This window comes from Cydia pomonella, chromosome 1 (genome assembly GCF_033807575.1).
Source record: "Cydia pomonella isolate Wapato2018A chromosome 1, ilCydPomo1, whole genome shotgun sequence".
In the NCBI taxonomy this organism is placed as follows: Eukaryota; Metazoa; Arthropoda; class Insecta; order Lepidoptera; family Tortricidae; genus Cydia; species Cydia pomonella.
Genome location: NC_084703.1, coordinates 39273464 through 39294705, shown reverse-complemented (window position 1 = coordinate 39294705; position 21242 = coordinate 39273464). Strand labels below are relative to the sequence as shown.

The 21242-nt window shown below is 34.3% G+C and overlaps 1 protein-coding gene across 1 annotated transcript; it reads right to left on the bottom strand.

Moving 5' to 3' along the window:
- Window positions 1–347: 347 nt before the first annotated feature.
- LOC133522812 (1-acyl-sn-glycerol-3-phosphate acyltransferase alpha-like) lies at window positions 348–21242 on the bottom strand. Its single transcript, XM_061858275.1, has 5 exons — window positions 20867–21242; window positions 19383–19516; window positions 16751–16932; window positions 13933–14101; window positions 348–13388 (listed from the first exon to the last, which is right to left on the bottom strand). Exons 1-5 carry the CDS (start codon window positions 21055–21057, stop codon window positions 13216–13218), a joined length of 849 nt encoding a protein of 282 aa, XP_061714259.1. The 5' UTR covers window positions 21058–21242; the 3' UTR covers window positions 348–13215.

The following is a 21242-nucleotide window of genomic DNA, read 5'->3' as shown; positions in this document are numbered from 1 at the left end:
GGTCCGCCATTTTCAGCGTTTGACGTCTGTCACTAAACTTAAAAATAATGGCTAGTCAGAGGCGAAACTGCTATGGCAACTATTCATTTTCTGCCTAAATACGTACTGTAAAGAATCTAGATAAAATGTATTTATATCCATTTAAGTGTAATGATAGTTTTTAATTTTTGTGACATAGGCGATAATCAAATTTATAAAAATAGTCATAAAACCAATTGTATTTGACTCTTGTACTCACCTGACTCTCTTGACCTGTATCAAATCGCGCTTATAACTTCATATATTCTTTAAATATAATTAAAATACTTGAAAAAATTACAAAATAACAATTAATAATAATAAACAAATAATAAAATAAATCTTTATTTCCAGAAATTCAAATTACCGAATGTGGCAGGGGTCTCCGACTCTCCGCACTAGGCTTTGCTTGTATCGCGGGGTACCAGGAATACATTATCCAATAGAATGAGTTACAAACATAAAGTCCAATTAATATATCATTATTGCGTATATATTCTGCAACCAATAAGGTACCTCCGTGTTACATCTGCGAAATGTAATCTATGCGCCAAAGAAAATGGCGTACCACCGGGAGTGTTTAAAATGACGTTTCAAAATAATCTAAATGAGCTTAAAACAAAAGTTTTTTCGCAGTGGATTGTTATTATATTGCTTTTATTATGTTTCTAGATATTATTAGAATACATTTTCATAACGCATAAGAGCAATTTTTATTTTTTTTTATTTTCTTTACATGCCATCATCTCGCCAGTAGTCGAAGACGTCGGAGACGTCGGAGATGTACTGAACGCAATGAAGTGCCGGCACTTCAATGAGGTGCGGAATCATTTTGTTAGAGATGCCGACTCTAGTACTTATACCTCAATGTTCAAATATTGTAAACGATGTGCTGATATTTGGTGAAACGGAAAAATATTCTTTCTCGGGCTCGAAATCTGGTCGATATCAGGCCTGATGGTGTGGATGTAATTGACTCTTAAGGCATCAAATTTCCAGTAGAATGTATCGTGTACAAGCAAAATTCAGTAATTAATTACCACCACAAGGTCATATTCATATTGAACCATATTGATACAACAATAAGGTTGATTTTTGTTTAATTATTTATTACTAGTTTGAATATCGACTCCAATTTTTAGCAAATAGTAAGAATTGAACGTAAAGAACCACGACGAAATAATATTATAAACAAGTTTCTATGCAGAGGGCCTACCGCGAACCACGTTCCACGTGTTGCCTCTCTGTCACACTTGTAAATTTGTACGGAAGTGTGATAGGGAGGCAAGACGTCGAACGTGGTTCGCGGTAGGCCCTCTGCATAGAAACTGGTTTATAATATTATATCGTATGGTCATCTTATTTATCTCGTCTAAGTATGGTCATTAGTTATCTCTGCAGCGTACTATCGGCCCGATTCGAACTTAAGATAGGTACGTCGCTCCAATACACATTTTGAATTTCTCGCCTTATTTTACTGACAAAGTGGGCTTGCCCGTAAGATACCTTCATTACGCAATTTAAATTTGTAATAAAAGAGTATTTTAGTTAACTTCACGGACGTATACCTTCATGGTTAACTTCTTTTTCCGTTGTCACACTTGTCACGACAGAGACATATCATTCATTGTCTTCTCTTGTAGGTTTGAACAGGTTGTGGTTGTCGTTGAGATTGAAATGGGGAAGAATATTTATTTTGTTTTTTGCTCATTAATGTTGTTTAAAGTGTAGTAATATTAATAGCTTATTATGCAGTGAGCTATCGTGGAAGTGTGCAGCTAATGAAGAACTAATCTCGTAACGCGTTTAACCAAGTTTCAATCAGCACCCGGCAATCCATCGTGGCTTTTAGTAAAATCCAGCTATCTCTTTACTAAAAAGCAACTACCGAAAAACGTCATGCTCTACATACAATCACACTTGGCATTGGCAAAATCATGACTCATGATAGATTTGATGGAGGCATGATGGAGACCATATTTTAAACGAGGAAGTTTTGTAGCATTCGATTTGGTATTTTAGTTTTGTGCCGAATCAAGGTGTCTGGTGATCAGTGAATGTTGCTGGTAACTACCTAGTGAATAGTAGGTAAGTGATTGTGGAGATTTTCTAAGATGCCATGACTGACTACAAGCTACAACGCGTAAGTTTATTTTTAATAGAGTTGCTCAAAAAGTACTACTTTACGTAGCTGTTTAGCGTGCGGAAAGTTGGTTTTCGCGAATTAGTGCTTTTCAAACTTCCTTTCTTTTAGTATGTTTTAAAATTCGTAATGAACATAAAAGCCTACTGTTAATGAAAGAATAATAAAAATATACATATTTTATATTGTATTACATACCTCTTCATCATTATAACACGTTTATATTTTAATATTGAATATTGAAAAACCGTTCTGAATAAGTTGTCTGAAACGGAACGGAATAACCAAAGAGAATATAATCACTACGTTTGGAATAACTGCCGAAGCGCCTGTAATTTATTTTTTTAAATAATTATGGCCTGAATGCGAGTCCTTTAAGCCAAAAACGCCTGCCATAAAAGAGGCGTTTTTTCTTACTGCAAGCATATTTGTTTTTTTAAGTTTCCAAAGGAAATTAACATTCGATAAGTATTGTTTTTATACAATTTAAATATACGATACCTACACAAATAATTATAAATAAATATACTTAGGTGATAATAGTATTATATATATATATATATATTATATACTAGCCTTTAGCTAAGGTAATAATAGTACAATGTTTTATACTTATTTACAATTGTTTCTGTCTTATAGAACATGCATAAAAAACAATAAAATTGATGTTTTTCTTATTTTTTCACAACTGTATTAAAAAACGTCGTTCAATACTCGTCCCGAGTTTTGCCACTCGCCTACGGCTCGTAGAAAGATATCTCAGTACTCGTGAAGTAATGACATACTTTCCGCACTAGCATCGAAATGTACTGTAAAAAGTATAATGCATACTGATTTATAATATAGTAACTTTATACATTTACCCCCTTATTCATAAACGTGTACTAAAGTTACGTTCGCGCTAATAATCGTTTGTCCCTTTCCGACGTATTGGTATGATGGAAAGGGACAAAGGATATTAGCGCCATCGTAACTTTAGTACACGTTTATGAATAAGGGGGTTAGCGTTTGCGTCAAGTTTCCGAGATAAAGCCTTTCAAAGTTTATAGTTTTTTGTTCCTTAATTATATAAAAATGATATATCTATAACTTGACCTAGTTGCTAAGACCAGGAAGAAATTTAGACCCGCACTTTTAGGTACGCACGGTACGATCTCGTGGCTACCGAGCCAAATCAGAGGGCCTACCGCGAACCACGTTCGACGTGTTGCCTCCCTGTCACACTTACATACGAATTTACAAGTGCTAGAGAGAGACAACACGTCGAACGTGGATTGCGGTAGGCCCTCTGGGCTATAACCGCGAAAATTGAAGTTCATCAATTGCGGGCATTTTTCTTTGTCACTCTAATTACGTCTTAGTGAGAGTAAAAGAGAATGATCCCCACAATTTGCGAATTTCGGTTTACGCGGTAGGCCGCCCAGCTTTGTTTGACCAAATAAGGAACAATCTTGCCAAGCGGCATCGCCTGTCGCCTGAGACTTAGTGAATAGGTACCTACTCACTGTACTTACCCTACTAGATAATTCAAGTTCGAAAAAATTATACTTACTTAAACTTATCTACTGGGTTTTCTAACCTTCATTACCAAGGATACGTGAATGCATTCGATATTTTCTTTGACGCCACAAAATTTTATAACGTGATTTCCACGAGGCAAACTATTTTTACACCAATTATTTTAACCTTTTTTTAGTTTACAATAAAGACGTAAGTTCAAGAAACATGTGTTAGGGTTAGACCAAGATAAGTTAGCAGCGATGTTGACAGCCCAGACAGTGCAAGTGTTATTTTAAACGTCAAACTTCTATGAAATTATGACGTTTACTTAACACTTGTTTTTGCATAACTTGTTGAAAAATATATTTTAAGATAAGTAAGTACTTAGTACATTCTTTAACATGCTTAAAATAAATACACCATAATTTTCAAATTCTTAATATTGAATAGGTATACACCGTGTTTTTATTGAATTTCGTTAACTTCGGGATATTGGTAAGTACGTTTAAGGAAACTACATGACATAGTTAATTTTCCAAAAAAAAAAAAATATTTTTAAATTTTTTTTTTTGTTATAAAATGTAATTAAATGTTGCATAGCGTTGTTGTTGCACGGGCATTACATTTATCTCAATCAAACAATTGAAAACTGTGACATGTCAATGTCATTTCGAACATCGATTGTCCGAGATAGTACATACGTTTAGTAGAAAATGTATTGGGAGCGTGCACGACTGTCACGCAACCTAGTGTCCGCAATTCTAGGGGAAAACGTCAATTCACTACATCTTATAAAACTACTCCAAAACTAAAAACTACTGAACGGATTTTCATACGACTTTCATCTATCAATAGAGTGATTCTTGAGGAAGGCTTAAGTATATAACTTGTTAAGGTTTTGTGTAAATTGTTTGAAATATAACGATGTTGTCGGGAAAAATCACGCTGGCTAGGAGCTTTAATCGAAAACGCTGCCTAATCCGTTTGAGCTATAACAACAAAATGTATGGTGGAGTTGTTTCTCATTCATAGGTCTACAAAAAAGTCCGCGATGTGAAATGTCTATCTTTTAAGGATAACTTACTATATCCATTCTTAACTTCTAGAAAAAGATCACGTAATATGTGGCATTTGCAAAGCTATTTACATGGATAAATTATTAACAATTATCAAAATAAATACGTTAGTTATATTAAGCATTTCATACAGATTACAATGGTCCCTTACACCATACAATTTAAATGAATATTTCAGGAGTAATCGTAAATCAAAGTTTCATTTCGAGCCATATAGTATCCGCAGTTAGTTCATATTTTTACCACCTTATGCGCTGGGATCGCTTTACTTACCTCCACCACGCACTTCGCACGGTCCCAATTAACCCGTACTAAACACTAATCAATATGTGAACGGGTCCTACGGTAAGTGTACACACTCGTAAGAGCTTTGTAAGATAAAAATATAATATTGATTATCTCCGAAATGGAGTTAATTGGAATACCGGTGTCTTTGAGAAAGTTACTTAATTTAAGCTCAGGAATGCACCCTTGAAATTAACGCAAATCAAAAAAAACACGGTGTATATACCTATTCAATCAATAAAGATCCATTGATTGAATAGGTACCTTTTTAGGGTGCCGTAGTCAACTAGGAACCCTTATAGTTTCGCCATGTCCGTCTGTCTGTCTGTCTGTCTGTCCGAGGCTTTGCTCTGTGGTTAGTGCTAGAAAGCTGAAATTCGGCATGAATATATAAATTAATAAAGCCGACAAAGTCGTACAATAAAATATAAAAATTTAATTTTTTTGAGGGTACCTCCCTTACACGTAAAGTGGGGGTGAATTTTTTTTTTGCTTCAACCCTATAGTGTGGGGTATCGTTGAAAAGGTCTTTCAAAACTAATGGGGGTCTTCAACAAACATTTTATGATAAAGTGAATATATTCGGAGATAATCGCTCCGAAAGAGAAAAAAAATGTCCCCCCCCCCTCTAGCTTTTGAAACATAGGTCCAAAAAAAAGAAAAAAATCGTGGAAGTAGAGCTTAAGAAAGACATTAAATGAAAACTATAGCGGACATGATCAGTTTAGCTGTTTTTGAGTTATCGCAAAAAGTTTCTCCCATAATAAAAAGACTTACTTTAGGTACTGATTATGCAAATTTGCCTATTTGTTTAAGTCGCGTGAAAGGTACCGTTTCATCCCTTGGTTAACAATTTACTATACTTTAAGCTCCAGTTTAGCTTATTGTGACGGAAGAGTAACTACGGAACCCTACACTGAGCGTGGCCCGACATGCTCTTGGCCGGTTTTATTAAATAATATTTTTAATGTTACCTACTCGCTTATTCACGCCGCATCACGAAAATGAGACGCGAAGGGGTATTTTCAGAGAGTTAGAGTACCTAGATGTTTTTACAGGAAATTTCCTCTTGAAAGATAAACTATTATAATTTTTATAGTTTAATATTGGCCAACAACGAAATATCATTTTTTTCGTGTTTATTTCTTTTAAAACTTGAGCATTTTTTTCACGTGAACGTTTCGAATATATTTTTCTTGACATTATTATAAGTCTAATGAGGTAGAGTCAGCATCAAAAGTAGCGGATCAAATAACGCTTCATAAGTATCTAACATTCTGTAACAGCTTAACAAAAAGTGATGTCTTTAGTATAGAACAACTAAGACTGTAAAAGATATATTTTTGAACGCGAATTTTAGAAAATGATCTACATTTGGCGTGTTTTTTCATTCGCTACTTTTGATGCTGAATGTACCACACGCCACACGTATATTTAGGAGCATTTTATCTATTTTTCACCATTTTGAACTTGTCGACCGGACTGTATCTCACATTATCCGAGCTTTTTGCCACGGCTCATTAGGGCCTGGGGTCCGCTTGGCTAATCCCAAGAATTGGCGTTGGCACTAGTTTTTACGAAAGCGACTGCCATCTGACCTTTCAACCCAGAGGATAACTAGACCTCATTGGGGTTAGTCCGGTTTCCGTATAACTCACTGGCAGGGGCCGGGGTTTAACCCGCGACCTCCGGGATGAAAGTCGCACGCTTACCTAAATACGTAAGCCACCAACGCTTACTCGGCGACTAACGCTTGACTAGACTATATACTGCGTAACAACAAGTAATATAACTGGTCAAACGTGAGTCGGACTTTCAACATTCTCGAGGCGCGAGTCTGGCACAAGCTTGCTGTGCTTATTATTTTTATTTATTTCATTTCAATCTTATACCAGTGGGGTGTCACTCTACCTTTCTGGCGCTCTTGGCTCAGAATTGCTCCGAGCAATTATTAGGGTTGGCACAACTAGACGTCCCTCTACGTGCACAACCACAGATAAGATTATAACTTCAATTTTGACAACCCTAATTAGCCGAAAGGGATAGTGTCATATATTAGAAAGTGACAACATGATTCGTCCCTGAATCGGTGTCAAACTTCAATTTATATGAATAAAAAAAAGTAAAACACATCTCACAGATTACGAGGAACAAACATCCATCATGTACCTACCTAGAACACCAAACAGTTTCAGTGTCAGAGTTTAAAGAGAGAAACCATTCAAATCGTTACTGTATCTTATTATCAAGTTGGCAATCCCCCAATCCGTCTCTGTTAATCCCTTCGTGAAATAAAAACATCCGTGTTTTTTCGTATTCGCACTGAATGACTACCTATACATAATAGATATAATAATCAGTGCGATTATATTTAATTTGTATCGATTTATACGATCTGGCAGCCCTGGGTCTAATGCCAGAGCCGAGAAGCTTTACGCTTCTATGATTGCGGATCATTCTGCCACCGAAAGTAATCTGGATGCCGTAGCAAGTACGTAAATAATAGGAATGACGAGATAGGCCTTGCCTGCCCTGCCTTGCTAGGAGACGTAGGCGTTACTTACATTATGATAACGGCAACAGACCAAAAACTACAAGAACGTCACAATTATTAGATAATTAATTATACTTGCTATCTTATTGATCGAGCGAGCTCGAAGCGCTAGCGAAGCGTTTTATTTTAAGCTTCGAAAAGTATGCTTTCGTACTGTTAAATGGAACCGCAAAGGCCATTAAAAAAAAAAAAAACATTATTTTTTACACTTGACTAACTTATATTAATACAACATGGCCTTGGGTGGCCTCGAAGGCCAGAGCGACCACAGGGATAGTAATACGCGGCGAGCTCGAAAGTCGGTAGGGAACTGACTGCGGACAGGAGTTAGGCTTCCTATATAGAAAAGGGGGAAGGGAGGTGATGTGCTGATGATACTGCTAGGTCAGCTTTTTAGGGTACAGGGAGGAATCATAACATCTCCCGGGGGTGGAAATAAACTTCTACTCTGGAGGAGTGAAGTTTATGATGAGCGGAATCTCGGTATGGGAGCTGGTGCGGGGAGGTTTAACTTCGGAATGATTGGATATGGAAGATGTTCCGGGTTTCGGGAATAGGAGGAGACGCCCCTTATTATATTTATTTGTCATTATCTTATTAAAGAAATATAACACTACATTGCTTATAATAATTACAGAGCTGGAATAGTATAATAATTACAATATAAGAAGATATGGGTTTTTTATAATTTTGTCCATATCTTTTATAATTTGATAATTATTATCCTTAACTGAATTAAGACTTAATGTATTTAGGTTTACAGGTGGAAAATCTAATTGAAAATTCTTCAGTTTATTATAATTGCAACATTTGTTTTAAATTAGATTGAAATCTGAAAAAATAGGCTTTATATTCAAATCTACACTCTTGTTGTATATTTATATATATATTAGGTATGGTTAACAACCCAGTATTTTGAGTGTCGGTTTCGTAAATACTAGAATTATTTTGACATTCATTTCGTTTTCTGAGAAATTATGTAAATCCATTTATTATTACATTTATTACTAAGTTCATGCCAAATTTCTATGTTTCCATGCAAAAGCTTAGTTTTACCGATAAGACCGCCTGTTGTTACCTGGTTCTATTTTCCTTTAAAATTCATTTGTAGTTTTACATGTATGTAAAATGTATAATTGTTGGTGCAATAAAGAATATTTACTTACTTACTTACTTACAATCATCAGGCTCAAAAGATAACAATTTTGTCGCAATTTCGGTTTCACAAATGAGTGATGACACTGATGACGTAGTGGAATAAATTTGGTCAACATTACAAATATACAAGTTATTAATAAGATAATAAGTATCTTACAACTATTATACCTACTTAAACGCTCTAACTTGCAATAGCGTGCTTTATCTCTACTTATTGCCAAGTAACTAACAGTGGGCAAAATCATCGCGTAAGTGGGCGATGTTATGTTACCGTGGTATGTGAAAAGACATGCTATGATAAATATTATAATCCTGAGAATAAACCAATGGTATTTTTAATAGGAAAACAATGTTGTTAATTTTTCCTTCAAATTAGAAGACATAATTAATGTTTGGCGTTAATTATGGCTTCTAATTTGAAGGACAGGGCCAAAAGATTATTCTGTATTATACTTAGTAATTCTAAAATATTCAACCTTACCTATATTTCTAAGCTATTACAAATTACAGTTAGGTTTTTAACAGAAACGGTAAGTTAACGGCGTCATTCAATCTTTGCTCGTCGACAATTCATTTGTTAATAAATTCTGTATGGGATTTTAAGGTCGTTGAAGTTACTAATATGTTATTTTTTATTAAATTTGCTAAATCCTTTTGGTGATTTTCGAGACTTAAAATGGCGTCGTTATACATACTTGCATCATCCTGATCCGTTGTGCCAAATGAATGTTTAAAAACAGTGCAAAAGCCAAAAATTAAGCAAATCTTTTGGATGCTCGTAATCAAGTGAGAAATGGATTCATAATTTCTAATAATATCATTATACCTTGTGTCGAGAGGTTGAAACATGTTCTTTAGCCGTTATCATATCACTCTGCCTACAAAGAAACTTCGAGGTGCCTATCAAACCGTTCAAGTTTTCGATATGAGGTTTTAAGGTCTATCGGTATTACTCATTACGACATCTAGATATCCGTTTATTATTTTAAGTTGTCCAACTGGATCTAAATTTATGCCGGGAAATTTTGCTGTGAATGCACTAATAGAGGGGCTGGGACATTTAAGAGCAAATTTGTAGCATTTGTGACATTTTCCTGATACATGTAAAAATTCTACTCCTTAGCGTGTTAAAAGTTGAACGTCCTAACCGTCTTGTATGTTTCAGGCGTATTGTACAAAAGATACTGCAATTCGTTTCCACATATTCAACAAATAAAAACTATGTTTTTTATCTCCAGTCATGGACCACAAAGCCTTAGTGATGGAACCCCGGTAATGGAAAGGAACCAGTGATAGGTCCCCTATAATTGGACATGAGTATGAAAATAAATATTAGAATGAAAATAGGGAACATCGATATAAATGTTTTTAATTCAACAGATCAATATATTAGGGCTCATTTAGACTATGAGAGAAGTCGCATACGAGATTCATTACATTGCGGTATTTGATCGGTCGGCAGATTTCAATGTACTACATATATCCTTAATAGTCCGCAATGTAGCTAAAATCCCATGCGTGTGTGCGCGACGTCAAAACAAGACCTTAAGGTACCGTTCGTATTCACACTGCACGAGCATTACTGCAGCAGTATTGCAGCGCGACATGACTGCCAACTGCATTGCTGCCTCAGAAATGCGGCCAGCATTAATGTCGCGTTACAATAATGCTGGAGTAATGCTGCTGACTATCATACCACACTGTCACAGACGTGAAATTTTAAAATATTTCATTTGTTTGTTAACTACATTTTACTTATGTATTCTTAAAACATGAAATTACGGCATGGCAAGCATCATTGTATATTATAAGATTGTCCCATCATAGGAGGTATGCAGTTTTACAGCTCCTATAATGGGATTGGGCAAAATATAATTTTTTTAAATCTATGCTTTCCTGGCTATTGGGACCGTGCGAAGTGCATGGTGGGGGTAAGTAAAGCGATCCCAGCGCATAAGTTGGTTAAAATTAGAACTAACTGCGGATAGTGTCTTTATCATTTCGTACAAGTTATATGGCTCGAAATGAAACTTTAACTTTTAATTTCTCCTGAAATTTAAATTGTATGGTTTAAGGGACCATTGTAATCTGTATGAAATGCTTAATATAAATAATGTATTTAATTTGATAATTATTAATAAGTCATATAGCACTCTCCTGTAATCAGAATCGATAGATCTCATCATCATAATCATCATAGTAAAGGAACATCATACACATCTCACACATCTGATATATCATTTACATGGGAAATAGAACTTGAAATAAAAAAATAACAATCAGTGTCTCCGTTAAATAACACTGGACCATACCATGAGGACAAAATAGACTAGGATTCTAGATTTGAGTTTTTCAATCTGCAGCCATATTCAGCAGTCAAACAAATGGCTTTTTAATAAAGTTTACCTGGTTATAATTATCTAAAAACTTTTAGAGGTCTCCACTATCGTCTTTATATAAGAGATTAGCAAAAGATTTATTATGAGGTCCGTGCCGATGCCATAAAACAGTGCAAAAACCACTTTTTGCATTTAAACTTGCCGCTTACTACCTAGTTAAGGCTGTTTGCTCAAGTTTTGCCATGGCAAAGCAGTCAGCAGCTGATCACAATGTCACTTCCAATTTGAACGTTAGTCAATAACAGTGACAGATCTTTGGTAGTCTCCATGGAATTTAATTAAATGACCGTATAACCAACGTAACACTTGCGGGTAGCAGGACACAACACGACCTAACTGATGTACAATACTGCCCTAAACGACAATATCTGAAAAACGCATTATTTTGAAAATGCAACTTTCAGATTTACGGTACTATTTTCATTTGATATACTGCTATTTACCTTAGGGGCAGAATAGATTACCTAAGGAATAAGTTTTAATTTTAAACTTAGCGACTATATTTGTTTATATAAATGCCTTACAGTAGAATAAATTAACCTTTTATAAAAAATAATCGTTAAAATATCTACTTGATACAAAGCAAAATATGAACGTTATAAACACCTAAATTCGTAATAAAAAGCACTACCTATTTATTACATTAATTATATTAATGTAATAAAATTGAAATAAAACTTTAATAACAGGATACTAGATATAAGTATATGGTTTAGCGTTGTCGTAAAAACATTAATTATTGTCATCACTTTCTTGACCATCAAAACTGATCAGTAAACTGACGCAAAAAATCACATTTCAAAAATATACCTACCTACTTAAAAGAAGTCTGATAATAGATAAGCAAAACTAAGCTTTCCTCCGTTTCTGCGGAAGTAAGAAAAATTCTGGTTTCTCGTACTTATGTGATGTTTTTTGCAAAATCCGTTGCAGCTTCGGTGTTAATTATTATTAATTACTTATACTAGGGAGGTGTTAACAAATTACTTACAAGGAAAGGTAGTATTAAATATTCTAAGTCCTAACTCCTATAGAAAGTGATGCGCAAGCAACCTGCAACTTAATGGCTTGTTTAAGTATGTTTGAGAGAAAAAAATAGTTTCAGCAGCTCATTATTTTTTCCTGCTCTCAAACATATACTCAAACCAGCCATTAACTAGCAAGTTGCTTGAGCATCACTTTCTATAGGAGTTAGAAGATTTAGTAATTTTCTAGTACTTTGGAGGACAATTTCTCCAAATAGGTTGAGTTTGAGCAGCTAAAAAAATACGTGTCTGTTATTTTAGACAACTTTATAACATATATAAATATAAATCAAATCGGAACCGGACAGTTGGGTACCTTTCCATGTTAGATATGTAAGTTTAAGACAATGTAAAATTTTATCTGCTTTTCTTAAAGCGAATATATTGAAATATATTAAATTAAGTAAATAATGCATTTTTTTATAGGTTTCGCAAGGTTATATTCCAAACAAAGGCTTTTTTTTAAACCGTTTCTATTGGTTTACTACTTATCTCAGGCAGTTAAAGAAGAAGCTCGGTGATGTCTAGTACAAGGTAGCTTAGAGTTAGGTCTAAAACTAGTTTACATATTACATTTTTATTTACGTAACATGATACAAATCGGCTTCATGCAGCCAAGGCTTCTACCGGTACGTGGCTCACAATAATAACTTCTTAGCAACAGCCTTAGTTGAACTACCGTTTAATCGTATAGGTTTACCAACTTATAATAAAAACTAATTTCGTCATTATCATCCGTGGGATGAATATTTTACACTATCTCAATACATTAATATTTTTTCTTTCATCTAAATCACCGTACTACACCACCTCCTTCAATAAATATACTAATAGTACACAAGTCAGTTTATGATCAAATAAATAGCTCACACAAATCAGTACGTGCTGCTAACATCAATACATTTCTGTCCTGAACGCGGGTTAAAGCGATTAGTGTTGAATTGTCCTGTGTGACCCACTCCTGCAATTTGGACAGTCAATAGGTACAATAATTTCTTGTGCTACCATATACTATAGACCTGAAGTGGACGTAGAATTACGTCTGATTAAGCAATTGTTATCCAACTGTTGTGTGCTGGTAATTCTTCGGTAAATTACCCAGCACCTCAATAGCGAGCTGGTCATAAGTGGCCTCCATGGAACTCCGCACTTCCTCCATTAATTTGGGCAGGTCGTCCAAAGTCATGCCCTTCGTTGTAACAGGCTTTAGACATTGCATGACTATGTGACCTAATAAAAATAAATCTGTTAACTATAAATGTGTCAAATCATTAAAGCTTGGAATTAGTATCCAACAAATATTTCTACAACTGTGTAGTTCATCACTTAATATATATTAAGTTAACTGTCATAAGTTTCACTTTCATACAAACTGTACCGCCAACTGTACTTTTCATTCGACATCCATCTACAAACCAAAAGTTAATACGTTTGCGTTGTTTTACAATAGAATTCCTTTAACAACCTCAATTTTCAATCATGAATATGATTAGCTCGATGTCATTATAGTAGGTATTGCATTGTCTCGGGTATTTCATAAGTATTCCGGATTTCAGCTCAATCGAGTATATATAAATAGTACCTAGTTGAAAAATGGTTAGCAAAATTTGAAGGCAACATACATTTATACTTACTACTTACATACCAACATTTTGTTAAATAAAAGCCTGTAAATTATAGACAATGAGAAGGCTTCAAGATCAGAAACTAAAAGACGATTGGTTGGCCAAATTAATAAATAAATCCTGTTTTGTTAAGTAAGTTAATACTATACCTTTTTGAAACAGATATTTTTTTCTGTTTATGAAATAGTACGGAGAGAACACAACAGGAATAATAGGTACTTGTGCAGATATCGCCATTGTGAAGGCTCCTTTCTTAAATGGTAGCATTTTAGTGTAGTCTTTGTTTCTGGTACCTTCCGGGAAGAGCCAAATTTTTACCTAAAATTTAAAACTGTTTAAAGACTTACTGGTTTATAATAAGTTTACGTAGTATGCCTCCCTTCGCTAACATATTTCAAAAGTATAGTGCTATCCGGAAGAAAGCATGAAAGAGTACGAGTATATAGTTACAGGAAAAAATAGGGGGGAAACAACTAGTTTACAAGTTGTTTCCCCAGGCTACCGGTACAAGCCAACTTGCCAAGGTTTATGCCTTTTTACGGCGGCGGGGACTGCACTTTGAGCTAAAAACCCGGAACTACAGTGATAGTCTGATAATAGAAGATATTAAAATGATACCACAGTGGCAGCCCCTAATTAATAATACCTATGCCTACATTTTTTATTTATAGCAGTACGTAAATCGTACACGTAAACTTGACGGTTCGACGGAGGCAAAGGTCTAACCACTTATTTAAATATAAATGATCTGCATGCTATTATACTCGTATATGGAATTATGGATGCATTTATTTATTTATGTATGTATGTAGGTACATATTGTATTTTTATATGTATGTGTATAATAAATCAATTTATTATTGTTGATTTGTGATTCCTACTTTATCTCGATGTCTATGATCCTGTGCTAAGTTTCTGTTTGACCCAATGATCTGCCTTAAAGCCTGGCCGAAATGCCATTGTAAAATCGCCCCTGGCTGAAAATCAGATATTCTTATATCGTTTATTTATATTATTATTAGATATATTTTACTGAATATTATGCCCTAAATGATTACTGTTTGCGAATTAAATAAATGAAGGTAAATTCAGTTTTATTTTTTATTTGCCATACTATGTAATGAACGGCCAGGCCCTAAGTCCGCCATTTGTACAACTTTGAATGGTGCTATTATAAAATTTCAAAGATTAATATAATGCATATACAGGATGTAACAAAAATAGTCAGGATCCGCTTAAGGGCATATTCAGTATCGTGGTCTAATTAGAAGTAGAAGATAACATTTTTTGATGAGATAAGTTTTTGGCCTTTTGGCCGTCTTGGATGACTTGCCCGGATCGCCACTATTTTTGTTACACACATCCTTGTGTACGTATTACGTATGACGCTTTCGTACGAGCACATTACTATCAAGATATCTATCAAGTAAATGTTAGAGTTAGCAAGTACTCTAACAGGTATGTTGGGATAAGTGCGGACTATTTTTGACGAGTTGGTATTAAGCCTTTTATTTTTGTTCTTCACTCTTGTAAGGTTTTCAAAGAACAGTTAATGTTTCTTATTAATAAGTATGAAGTGTACTTTGCATTCATAAATTTTTCAACACACTTGCTCCAAACGACGTTGTTATTCCACCGATTATTGGCTCATAACATAGATATTAAACACGCGTGCTTTTTCATTATATTAACTGATTGCTAATAATATGCATGGAAACGGAGCCTTCTTAATTTGGTCGAGTAATTCATTTTTATTCATTTTTTTTAACCAACTATCTGGTTTCAAATGTTAGTTCAAAGAGGTTTTACCACACCAAACATAATTTAAAGATTAAATTATCTCGTATTCATTACTGAATAGGCATAATATTTTATCGATTTGATCTGATCAATCATCGATTTTTCTATCTGTCGAATAGAAATACGAAAATATTAGCATCTTAACATTTTTTAATTGTGTCTTTGTCGATTTCGTTCGCGCCTTGCCTTGCGCGCGCATTGGATCCTGCGTAAAAAAAAAAATAACGCGCCAGCCATTTTCCGTATTTGTCATACAATTGGAATAGTTTTGCATGGTTTTAGTTTATATATTGACGAAAATGTCATTTGAAGCATTGAAAATTAAGAACGCTGCTATTAATACTAACAGAGGCAAGAGCCGAGAACGATAGCCTTACCTTCAAAATCGGGTTCAAAATATTTGGCGGCATATTAAACTTTTATTCAATGGAAAATCAGCAAAAACGTCCAGCCTGTCTTGGAAAACGTGTTGGTAGCTTACTTCAATGAACTGGCGAATAAGTGCCTACAAGCCCAGCACGCTTTGGTGCAATTATTCGATGTTAAAACTCTAAGCAACCATTTTGAAAATTGTACTTTTACTGTTTTGACAAAAAAAAACAAATGTATAAGTTTTGTTTTTTCCTCGCAAGTGTGTTGAAAAACGTCGTATAAAACGCGTGTGCATTGGTCATTACCCACATCGGCTTTCTTATTGCGCCCAACCAACTTAGCACACTTCTATCATAATGTACTATTCTCGAATATCTAAGAAACAAATTAGAAAAAAACATCTTTCCTTTAAAAAATCTAGTACGTACCACTTTGTCGTGTTAAGTTTCGTAAAGATAAGTTCTGGTTTGGAAAGTAGGGGTTAAAAAGAGTTTATATATTTTGGGGATTTCGGAAACGGCTCTAACGATTTCGATGAAATTTGCTATATGGGGAAAATAGATCTAGCTAGGTTTTATCTCTGGGAAAACACGCATTTTTTAGTTTTCATGTGTTTTCCGAGCAAAGCTCGGTCTTCCAGATATTATAAATTAATCGCAATTCATAATAGACGTTAGTGACAGACTATTTAGACCGTAGTTGGGTTTAATTTTAAATAATATAGTAATGTAAACTTCTGTTAGAATTACAAATGACTGTAGGTCTTAATTTACGGCCAGAAAAAAGTCTGTTTACCTTCTTATTCACCATAACGTCGGAGGTGATCTTCAGTTGCTCATATGATTTTTTTGCGTTACTGCGGTCTATAAAGACCACCCCAGCAAAGTACGCTGCTAATCCAAACGGCCACACATAAAATATTTCTTTTTTGGCTATAGCAGTCATTTTACCTACTATCGCCCACACATTGAATAAACCTGTAACAATTAACAAAAACAGTAAAAATTTGTATTTTAAATAATAATAAAAGTCGTCATCCACATCATCTTTCAGTTGTACCCAATGCTGACAGGTGGAGTTTTTTAGTCCTATTTTCACACTAGCTGAGGACAAATAGGAATAAGATGATGCGGGTGGGATGGGTTCATGGGAAGCCAGAAATATGGCTTAGGTATAATAATAATAAACGTCTATTTATTCAGACAACAAGATACACGTTAGTATTATGAAAGCTAAAACCTAAAAACTATGTTAATATTCGTAACTCACTATAGTTCGATTTTCTTAGCATTAGAAAAAAGGTAAACACTCTTGTGTCTTATGATTGAAAATTATTGAAAAACGCATTCTCAAAATTTGTTTATATTACTAATTAAAGCAAAAGAATGTAAATTATTTTTCAAAAGTGTATTTTAATTAAAAGACAGGTCACGATCGCTTACCTTTTTTCTAATGCTAAAAAAACGAACTATAATAACAGCAAATAAAATAATATAAAATGTACGAAGGGCCAACAGAAAGTTTTTAGAATAGAGGAGACAATAGTAATTAGGCCACCACTCTTTGTCTTAATGCATGCTTTAACTCTTTCACACAGCTCATTTTCCCAAAACATTTTCTGTATGGTGCTTTTAGGTCTTCAGAGGTTTTATATGAAACTAGCTTCTGCGTGGAATAATGATGATGATTGATAAAACTACCCTACAACTGTCCTTCCCGGGGGCTTCAACGTATCTTCATGCAAATTATAATCTGTTTCGGTTCAGATGAGGTTTAAGCGTGAAGATGTAGGGATTTAAGTTACCCATTGAGATTAGTTATTAGTTTACCCTCTGGGTTGGAAGGTCAGATGGCAGTCGCTTTCGTAAAAACTAGTGCTTACGCCAAATCTTGGGATTAGTTGTCTAGCGGACCCCAGGCTCCCATGAGCCGTGGCAAAATGCCGGGACAACGCGAGGAAGAAAGAAGAGAAGCATAAATATTCATGCAAGATTGTTTTAACTGGCGTCATAGGAATATTGAAAGAGGTCAGAATCAGCTAATATGCAACTTTTTGGGTGGCAATCGTCCTACATTACCCAAACATGTTATCTCGAATGTTACATGAATTTGAACCATATAGTAGAACGATAAAATTATCTTTTAAACGGGTCTGATCCTTTTTAACCAACTTCAAGATTTCAAAAGGAGGAGGTTATGAATTCGGTGTGTATGTTTTTTTTTAATGTTCGTTACTTCATAACTCCGTCATTTCTGAACCGATTTAAAAAATATTTTTTTTTGCTTTAATCTATACAGATTGCTCCCGTTATTGTCAAAACTCAGTTCTGATGATGGGATCCCTGAGGAATCGAGGGAACTCTTCAAATGTGAAGAGCATACATATAGTGATTTTTGTATTTTCATCAACAAATCAAGCTTTTACATTTAAAAAGTGACATTTGATGAAGTGGAACTGCTGATGATGATCAGAATGGAACTCTTCAACGATGCATAGTTCACATTTGGCCATTATTTGTCCTCTTCGCTGTGTTTGTGAAGCAAATTAGATTTTTAAGACAAATTTTTGTCTAGTTAGAGTTCTGACGATGGGGTCCATGAGGCATCGAGGGAACTCCTCAAATGTTAAAGGCATATATATATATATTGATCTTAGTATTTTCATCATCAAATCAAGCATTTACATTTGTAGAAGTGATATTTGATGAAGCGGAACTGCTGATGATGAACAGAATGGAACTCTTCAACGCCACATAGTTTACGTTTGGCATTTTTTTCTCTTCGCATGTTTGTGAAGCAGTTAGGTTTTCAAGGTATATTTTTGTCAAGCTTGAGTTTTGATAATGGATTCCAAGAGGAATTGAGGGTACTTCTCAACTCTTTTAAGCAAACTTATAGCCAATTTTAATATTATTTCATGCATGGTGTGAAATAATTTATTTTAAATATAGGCGAATACCCTATTGCGGGTAGTTTCCCAGTCTTTTTAATTTCATTGTACGAAATATAAAATCAACAATAATCTTTCTTTCACCGGTCTCCCTCATTAAGTCGGTTTTTTTTCTTAAAAATTATCTCTTATATCAAATTCGTGCATAAAAGAAACAATGCCTTTTGATTAACAGATTAGGCTTTGTGCCGACAACACATCTCGGAAAATTTCAACTATATGTGCTATTATTGATTCATTTAGTGGGAGTTTTTTGCATATTTTATCTTGGCTCTGAAACCCACTAACGTTAAATTTTATCAAGGAAATAATTTTTAATGTAGAAAAAAAATATTATAGCACTATAACCCAACACAATGAACAAAATCCATATAAAATATTAAGAAAATCCTCTTACCACTTTGTAGACGTGTAAAAACACGAAAAAATCTAATTCTTACAAGAGTTTCAATGTATAGTAAAGTAACATATTCTTACCAAGGATGTCAAAAGCAGACTGATGATTAGAAACTATCACAGCTCCGCGGTCTTCGGTTAGGATCTCCCCGTTCCGGAGTTCCCACTTTATGTCTAATACCTTTGTTATATGCTTTAGTATATTGGCGGCTAACCTGAAATGTAATTATTAATTACGTTTATAATTGTTATCTAATTACTAATTAAGATATTGTTTTTAACGGCTCTATATTTGCTGACGCCATATGGAATGTTATCAAAACCAAGGTATTTTTTGAATGCCATTTATCTATATAATAAACAAATGAATATAATGAGTGGTGCAAGATATTCTTCACCTATTTTTGACAGCTCAACTAGATGGTATTGTACATGTACTGCCTTTTAAATTGAATTGAATCTATCGGTGAATTGGCTGATTTGCGTGACCTGTATGACTGTTGTTGTTTTTTGGGATAATTCTTTATGTGTGCCAATGTCAATATTTTTTGTTTTATTTGAATTCTTTCGTTTTGTGTTTTTAATATAATGTACAATAAACACCCGCAATGGAGGTTATATTGCAAATAAGGTATCTCGTATAACCATAGATCCTTGGGGAAAAAACTGTGGACATGAAATTAAACTGTAGTGAATAAAGTCCAGCAGCGTATTTTTATTTTGTGTGATAATTTACTACACTAGACCAGCAGGCAGACTCATAATACTCACGGTTAAAAAGAAAAGTAGATAATTCGCAAGTAGCGTGAGAGGCAGTAAGAAAGGTAGTAGAAGTAGCGTTGTCAGGAAAGATTCTTTTTTTAAATGCATTAATTGTCATTTGATGACCTAAGTGGCAAAAAGTAGTCAGACCACAATTATTTCAAAATTTGGGTACTAGGTACTACTTCTAACTAAACGCTTCACCCGCAAGATATTTGTTCAAATACATTATGGTTCCAACTCTTTTTCTTGCAAGTCGGTAGCGAAAGAGATGCATCACGAATAATTCAGCAAATGGGGTAATGTGCGTGTCTAAATGTGTTTGAGTTCCATTCTAAAGGGTTAGAACAGACCTCAAACGTATGTAGAGAATGCGACGCTTAAAAAAGTACAATCTACAAAATTACATTAACTTCAGTTCCTAGCCATAAAACGACCTTCAAGTTTTACATTTAGAATCAAAATTGGATTGTGTTTGCTGAACGATATCAGGTGGATGAACAGAGTAAGGTTAAACAAAAACATACTTATTGCGCGGTACCGACATTATAGAAATATTTAAATATAAGTTGGTCAAAATTCTTATAAAACCAAATAAATTCGTGTGCATTCATATAAATTGTAAATAAGTACTACTAATATTTTAATAATCGTTCAAACAGTCGAAAAAATCAATCGGTTTATTTATCGGTTTATTTAATAATTCTGTTATGGTTTATTATAACTATTATAACTCGCTTTCTTCTAACGAAATTTAAATGGCATGAATATAAGCAATATATGTTTTATGTTTGTGTACTCACTTTGCATTTCTTACATTTTTCGGGCTTAACAAGAAGTACGGCCAAATGACACATGCCAGTAGAGAACTTGTTACGTAGAAAAAAGCAAAATAGGAATAAAACTGAATTTTATTCGGTCTTGCTGATATTATTTTTCTCACAAAAAAAGTTACTAAACATATTGTAACAAATAACACAATTTTGTCCCACATTGTGCTAGACTACTCAATACACGCACTATTAGCTTACCGCGCTGTTTAGTAATGAGGATAATATTATCTGTATTTATTTATATTTCCACGCAACTACGAAAACCAAGATATGTAGTTGTCAAAGGCGGAACCACAATCAACCTTGCTATGCCAGTCTTTATCTTTAAAATTATACCTACAATAAC

Excerpts from the sequence above, each read along its gene's own strand:
- LOC133522812 (XM_061858275.1), bottom strand. The coding sequence starts at position 21,057 with ATGTGGGACAAAATTGTGTTATTTGTTACAATATGTTTAGTAACTTTT. Across the intron at positions 16,933-19,382 it reads GTCTGCTTTTGACATCCTTG|GTTTATTCAATGTGTGGGCG; the intron begins GTAAGAATATGT and ends TAATTGTTACAG. Across the intron at positions 14,102-16,750 it reads ACGTTATGGTGAATAAGAAG|GTAAAAATTTGGCTCTTCCC; the intron begins GTAAACAGACTT and ends TTTAAATTTTAG.